We start from the raw sequence: 7,727 nt of genomic DNA on the forward strand, positions 1-7,727 counted from the left end.
GCTATGGAGGAGGCTACAGCCACCCCAAAGTTTGCCATAACCCCCCCTCCCAGCGCTACCCCAGCCTAAACCCCCATCCCTCCACCATGCGCCAGGAAGAGCCTGGGGCAGCCCCAGCCCACAGCTGCAGCCCACTCTCGTCCCCCCATGCCCTCCTGGAGTGTATGCAGCAGCAGGAGTCCTGCCCTGTGCCCTCTGGATGACCCGCGGCTCTGTACTGCGCCCCGCCACAACACCTGCTCCAGCCCCTGCCCCACTTCCTCACTGCAGGGGATGTTGATTTGCGCCCCCTCCCCTTCTACCACAACAGACTTACCAGCTGCACCCAGCTCTCCAAGCTGCTGGGCTGTGCTCCTTGCCGCCTGTGTGCTGTGCTGCTGCTGCGCACAAGCACGGGCATTTATTGGCCAAACTATTGGCCCCATCAGGCTGATTTCTGATGCAACCAATTTTCTTTATATCGGTGCTGATCTGATATCCGACAGATCTATCAGTGCATGTCTAGTGCAAATAAGTTGATACTCCTGCCATAGTGTGTTTGCTGCTTATGTCCTGATTGTGCAAAGAATGTGCTTGGCTTTAAGCATGTGAGTGGTTCTATTCACTTGAGAGATTTTGTTGGTAGGTTATCTGGCTACACTAATATTTAATAAATGGATTGACACTTTTTATTCTTGTTCAGCTCTAGATTTTGCCAACTGTTAATGTTTCCTTGAACTGTTTTCCACTTCTAAAGGATAAGTTGTAGTTTGCTAACAGTTCTATTTGATTACCACAGCCAATTATTTTGCAACACCTTTTCTTAAATTAATCAAAATTGTTTTTCTGTAGCTAAAGGAGAGCTGTCGATCTTTATCTTTGACTGGCCATGTTGGTTTTGATAGTTCACCAGATCAACTGGTTAACAAATCCATCAACCAAGGCTTCTGCTTCAACATTCTTTGTATTGGTAAGTAATATACATTTATTTTTATTATTGATAGAAGTAATCATTAAGGTTTTAACCATACGCTATCTTCTGGTACTGAGTGAGTATTTTATTTTAATTTTATTAGCCTCTATTAGAAAGTGACTGCAATATTAATCCAAATAAAGTCCTAAGGCTTTTTCTACTTTAGGATTAATAATTAATGAATCATAATTCCCCCTTCTCTTTACACAATCATGCTTGAGTTGTTTTTGCATAATGTGTTGCGCTGTCAAAGGTAGCATGAGAAATTATGGTGAGAAGGTCTTAAGCATTGATTCAGAGGTGGCTTTGAAAGTTCTTTAAAATTTGAGCCCTTTGTCTGTGGCAGTTATTTTTAACCAAGGTATCACAGCACCCTGAGGTGCTTTGAGATCCTTTCAAGGGTACTGCAGGAAACCAGGTAATGTTAGTATTGTTAAAGGTGCAAACATAATTGACAAGGGCAGCCCAGAGATGTCAAACAGGAATCCGTAGAGTCAAAAACGTTCTGACCTGTTGTGGTCTTTCTGGGTTCTTTGCAACAGAAAAATAGCTGTATTATTTTTTGGTAGTCAAAGCAGGTGAAAACTAAGTGTTGGTGTTTTCTGAGGGGTGTCTTGAGCCTAAAAAAGGTTAAGAGTTTTACCTCTGTAGACTTCAAGATACTGTCACCTTTGACAACAGGAGATCTTGAAACAATCTTACACATATTTGTTTGCTGTTTTAATGCATTATCTTTGCAGAACAGCACTTTGAATTCTGTGTCTGCACAGCCAAACATGCAGCTTTTTAAGGTAATGATGTCCTGTAAACAGGGCTTGTATCTTCCTTAAGGCTAATATTGCACTGACCAGAATATTAGATAATCTATCCCATCCCTTAATTGTCTCTTATTTTCTCCCTGTTTTAGCTGGTATAGTGGTAGATTATACTTTCTCCCTCCCTGCATGGAATAGTTGACTTAAAAATGTGTGTAAAAATAATGAAATAGGATAGTTGTGGTTTAATAATGACTTAAGTTTTTTTTATGGTTAAGTACTAACCCATTTTTTTTATCCTGTACTTTGCTGACTTTGTGTAGTTATGTCCTAAACTGCCCTATCAGACCTACATAGAAATTTTACCTTGCCAAACAACCTTTTTCTTTGTCTGTAAGACTGAAATCCTTTTTTGGGAACTCAAGATGCTGATGTGAGACGGGAAAGGAACTTCTGTATAACTCTAGTTTTTTTTGTCCTTGGAAGTATTAATTAGCATGAGTCCTACAGATTCTTTAATGTCTTTGAATGGTCATTTAATTTTAGCTATACTTGTCCAGAAATTGAAGGGAATATTTTAGAGCAGGCCTGTCTAGCTTATTTGGGGAGGTGGGATGGATGACCCACCTGTGGCATTGAGGCAAGAGACAGCTGTGCTAACTCCCTGTGCTGATCGCAGTACCACTGCTTGTCCTATCTCTGAAAGTTAGAGATCTCAACCTGGAAATTTAGCAGTGGAATGACCAGCACCGATGGGGTTAACGCTGGTGCTGCTCATTCTGCCCCAAGCCATCCCCAGTGGGGATCTCTACCTGGAAATTCTGTGGCAGGCGAGTGGTATTAACTCCTGGGTTCTAGCCCTATCGACACAAAGCCTCTAGCAAGTGCAGAGGTTAACACCACTACTGCTTGCTCCGTCACAGAAGTTCTGGCTTTGCATGATCTGATTTAAACATTTGCAGGCTGTATGTGGCTCATAAGCTGCCATTTGGACAGCCCTGCTTTAGATGGCAGTAGATGGTACTGCCTAGAATGGTACCAAGAGGCACTGGTAGTTGTTCTTTGTACAAAATACATTTGTTGGTGCTTCTAAGAATCAAAAATAGGAATTCAGACATATATGTTCAGAGAACCGGACTTACTCATGACTTTTCTTTAACTTCCTTTAGGGGAGTAATAGCTAGAAAAATATTTATGCTTTGTACCAATATATGCAAATGAACACTTCCTTTTATTTCTCTCTCTCAATTTTAGGGGAGACAGGAATTGGAAAATCAACCTTGATAGATACTTTGTTTAATACTCATTTTGATGACCGTGTAGCCAACCATTTTCAACCGAATGTAAGACTTAAAGCTCAAACCTATGATCTCCATGAAAGCAATGTTCGGTTGAAATTAACCATTGTGAATACAGTGGGATTTGGTGATCAGATTAACAAAGAAGATAGGTGAGTTTGTCTTTTTTGATAAGAGTTTGATGATTAAAAAATGGTTTTGGTATAAACTGCAAGGTAACTTTCCAGCTTAGACTATGTATATATTTCAGGTATTAGTTTAATACATTTTTTTTCTACACAACTGGTGGCATATGTTTCCTTTTTGCTAAGGAAGTCATTTGAGAAATCAACTTTAACTCTGCCCCTTGGGTGCATCCGAACAAGTGTGCATATGCAGTTTGTGGCACTGCAGACCTGTCTGCAGCATCACAAACCATACGCGCTAGACATACAAGCATTTGCCATGCCGCTAATTTGCAGCATGACAGGTTTTTTTGACACTGGGAGAGCCCAGTGTCAAAAAAACCCATGGCAGAAAAAAGCAGGGTGGCGCATGTGGTTGCAATGTGCTGTCCAAAGCCAGAGCCTGGCTGGCTAGAGCCATATTCCAGCTGCCAGCTAGGCTCCGCATGCCTGGATCACCACCATTGGAGCCCAAAAACCCAAGGAAAGGTTGCTGGGAAAGGGCAGGTGGCTGGCCCCAGCCTCCCCTATTCCACTTGGGGCAACTTGCCACGCACCAGAGCGCACATGCATTCACGTTTCCTGGGGACAAGTAGCAGCAGCACAACTATATGCTGCTGCTGTTTGTCCTGGGGAAACACACATGTACACGTGTCTGAATGCGCTCCTTGTGTTCATGGTTTTTATAATATAGCCTTTCACAAACTATATCAATAAAATATAGTAAGTAATTTCTGTTTTGGGGGGGGAATTTTTTAAATACTTATACAGATACCAAATTATACTACCACATACGGGGCCTAATTTTATGCCAAACCTAATCAGTGTGGTCATTATTTCACTCTGCTTGAGTTTAAAGGCTAAGGTGGTGGCATGTTACAAAACATAGTGGGTATTTTAACATTTTTCAGGGACTTGAGCAGGGTGCAGTAGGAACCTGTTTAGGCACCTAATACTTGGAGTAGGATCTGGCCCCTAGTGTACAAACTTAATTTTTCTTACAATTTAATTTTCATTGTAGATCCAACAAAACCAACCTTATCTGGATTTTTAAATTGCTGAATACTTAGTTTGAGATCCTAGTTAGTATTAAAAAGATAGTGCTTTGGTTTTGATCTTTTCCATCAGTTTGGTTTGTTTATTTTAAGATTCATAACTACTGAACTGATTTTCATCAAATTTTGTCTTTCACCTTCAATCTAAATAATAATTTATTTAAGAACTAAGTAGCATTAGCCATGGTGGAGTGCAGCAACCCCCCTCCACGCCTCCAGCTGAGGGGCCCCAGAAGTTCCATCCTTCCCCAGAGATTGACAGAGATGGCTGTCTGTCAATATCTGGGGAGGGGTGGGACTTCTGGGGCCCCTTGGCCAATCAGAGGTTGACGCCAGTCCCAGAGGAGAGGTTGACACCAGTCTCCTGTCTCTCCCTCCTCCCCGTGCTTTAGGACACCAGGGCTTCCTGTTGTTTTCTATTTGCAGATCTCTCTTTTGCTGCCTTGCTGGCTTTTTTTTGCATGTTTTCATGTGTCTTTTTCACAGGGGACATGTCAATTTCACGGTTTCCACAGAAATCATGACATTTTGATTTCGGTAGATCGCTACTGATGTAACCTACCTTTTATCACCAGTGGCAATTAGAAAAACTTACCTTTACTGTGCTATGAGTAGTTTTTCATAAACTGTGATTTGGTAACTTTTATCCCTACATTTAATGTTTTGTTCTAATACATGAGTACTTTAGCCTTCCATGTGTCATTCATATTTACATATACATACAAAACAATTTCATGTGAATTCACAATAGCATGTAAAACCATATAATGTGAATTCCTTTTCAGTTCAACTGTGCCTAAGAAAAACTAATCTTTGGTTCCTATGATTTCATTTTTTTTTTCAGCTACCAGCCAATAGTGGATTACATAGATGCACAATTTGAGGCCTACCTCCAGGAAGAACTGAAAATTAAACGCTCCTTGTACAGCTATCATGATACTCGTATCCATGTCTGCCTCTATTTTATTTCACCAACAGGCCATTCCCTTAAGACTCTTGATTTGTTAACTATGAAGAATCTTGACAGCAAGGTAACATTATTTTAAAATAGTTTTTTATAGCCTCTTGCTTGGTGCTTGCTTTGTCTGGTGTTTCTGTAATACAGAGGGCTTTTAAAGCAAAGTCCAGTAAAGAGAGGATCTTGGGTTCCTATCTTTGCTTCCCAGATTTTTTATATATTTTGTATTAGACTGTCATTGATTAAAAAATAAATAAATAAAATCTTGGCAGCATGGATTAGAACCCAGGACTTTCCCACTCCCAGGGGTGTGCCTTTGCTACTGTGCCATGGGATTATACATGGGTTTGCTTCTAGGGTACAAACCCTTCCCTTTTTGCTACTTGGTAGCCTTTAGTCTGCTGGCCTTTATAAGAGAAGTGAGTCCCTGAGGAACTCCTCAGTCAATGCTCCAAAGTAAAGTTCAGTCTTAAAATAAACAAATAAGCAAAATAACATCCCTTTGTCCTGTTCTGGACCCTGGAGGGGAACCCCCTTTGCTCTGGTCCCAGCACAGCAGCCTGGCTCCTCACAACAGTTTTCTTTAGAGTTTGCTTCCTCCTCCTCTTACTTTGTCTTCTGGGAGCATTTAAAATTCCCAGTAGGACATTCCCGCTTTGTGCAAATGACTCACAACTGAGCTGTCTTAACAGACCTGACTGTTCTTCTTTAAAGAGATGCCCAGGTTCAATAGGAGGGAGTGGTGTCATAGAATCATAGAAATTTAGGGTTGGAAGGGACCTCAGGAGGTCATCTAGTTCAACCCCATTCTCAAGGCAGGACCATCCCCAACTAGATCATCCCACCAAAAGCTTTATTTAGCCAGGTCTTAAAAACCTCCAAGGATGGAGATTCTACAACCTCTCTGGATAACCTGTTCCAGTGTTTTAATACCCTCCTAGTAAGAAAATTCTTCCTAATATCTAACCTAAACTACTGTTGCTCCTTGTTCTGTTGCCTGCCACCACTGAGAACAGTCTAGCTCCATCCTCTTTTGAACCCCACTTCAGGGAGTTGAAGGTTGCTATTAAATTGTCTCAGTCTCTTCTTCTTTAGACTAAATAAGCCCATCCAAGTGTCTGTTCAAGTTATTTTAGAGTTGGGTGTTCAGGATACTCTTGTGAGAAGTGGGGAGATACAGGTCTTAAGATACTCTTGTGAGAAGAAGGAAATATGGATCTGAGTCCCTTCAGGACGAGGAGAGTTTAGTACCATGTTTCTTGCTTCTTGGGCAAGTGTTCTAACTACTTGACCAGCGTTGTTCCACCTGTCTGGCCCTGTGGGCCAGAAGAGGGGTGCAGAGTCGGTGTGCAGGGTCATTTCACAGGTATTATCTGGCTGTGTGGTGGCCTGACGCTGTATAGTGGATACAGCTGTAGGGTGACTCTGTGTGCTGGCCTGACCATGCATTGCCATGATCTAGCGTGCAGGGCAACATTGTCCCACCCACAGGGCTCCCCAGGGATCCAGAAATTTGCCAGGAGGAGAGAAGAAATCAATGCTGCTCCTCTATCCACCAAATTTCTGGACCCATGGGGCAACTCATGGGCCAGATGAGATGGCTCTGTGGGCCAGATCTGGCCCGTGGGACTGGAGGTTTCACCAACTACTGAATTGTATTTGTATTTGTACTTGTATTTGTGAATGAGTGTCAGTCAGTGCTGTGCTTTATACTGAAATAAGTGTTGTCAGTGTCAGGTATGCTCTGCAGATGGTAAAATTTAGGTACCTCCAAGTTCTGATCTGGATCTCAGCTGAGCCTGGTTGGGAATTACAGGTTAATAACCAATAACATCTAGGTTATTAACTGTCTCCAAGCATGTGCAGAAGCCTATGCCTATGTGCCCAGGGAACTTTTCAGGCTAAAATGGATGTGCCTGCTGATTCTAGATGCTAAAGTGTTTAAATGGATTAAGCTCAATCATTTTGAGGGATAAAGGTACTTAAATTCTACCCAAGTTTGGCTCCCTAAAAGAAGACTGGTTCCAACTAGAAGTATATGACTCTGTATATTTTTCTTGCTATGGACTGAGTATTTCAGTAATATGTATTGCATCACATTCAGTTAGATCTAAGGTGACCTCTTCTATGTGTGCATGACATTTATGTCGAAACAGAATGTTACCTGGAGTTCATTCTGTACTTCCGTGGCAGCAGGGAACATGGAAGGCAGCCGGCTCCATCATGTGGGGCTTCCCGCAGTGGCACTGTGGGGAGCCCCATGCGATAGGTGGGCTGGCCTGACTGTGCTCCTTGCTGCCATGTGCAGCTCTGGCCAGAGCCATGTGCTGCTGAGTGGCAACACCTTCATGGGCCACAAGTGCCCCAAGGGCTCCTGCCTGCCGCTGCTGCTGCCGTGAGTCATGGGGGGAATGTGTGGAGGGGGCCACACCTCACAAACCTCACACAACCCCCCCCCCCACACACACACACGCCCTATATTCTCCCACACACGCAGCCACACCCCTTCATAACTCACCCCACACACCCACTACAACCCCATCAG

At 42.7% G+C, this 7,727-nt stretch overlaps 1 protein-coding gene across 1 annotated transcript in view; it reads left to right on the plus strand.

Annotated features, from left to right (window-relative positions):
• SEPT10 (septin 10) overlaps window positions 1–7,727 on the plus strand; it is a 76,788-nt gene that overhangs the window by 32,178 nt on the left and 36,883 nt on the right. The window contains exons 2-4 of the mRNA XM_019524964.1: window positions 832–949; window positions 2,962–3,157; window positions 5,069–5,255. Coding sequence (XP_019380509.1) covers window positions 832–949; window positions 2,962–3,157; window positions 5,069–5,255 — 501 coding nt within the window. The remainder of the gene's footprint in view (window positions 1–831; window positions 950–2,961; window positions 3,158–5,068; window positions 5,256–7,727) is intronic.

The sequence above is a fragment of the Gavialis gangeticus genome, unplaced genomic scaffold (assembly GCF_001723915.1).
Source record: "Gavialis gangeticus isolate Ggan-Ray unplaced genomic scaffold, GavGan_comp1, whole genome shotgun sequence".
Lineage (NCBI taxonomy): Eukaryota > Metazoa > Chordata > Crocodylia > Gavialidae > Gavialis > Gavialis gangeticus.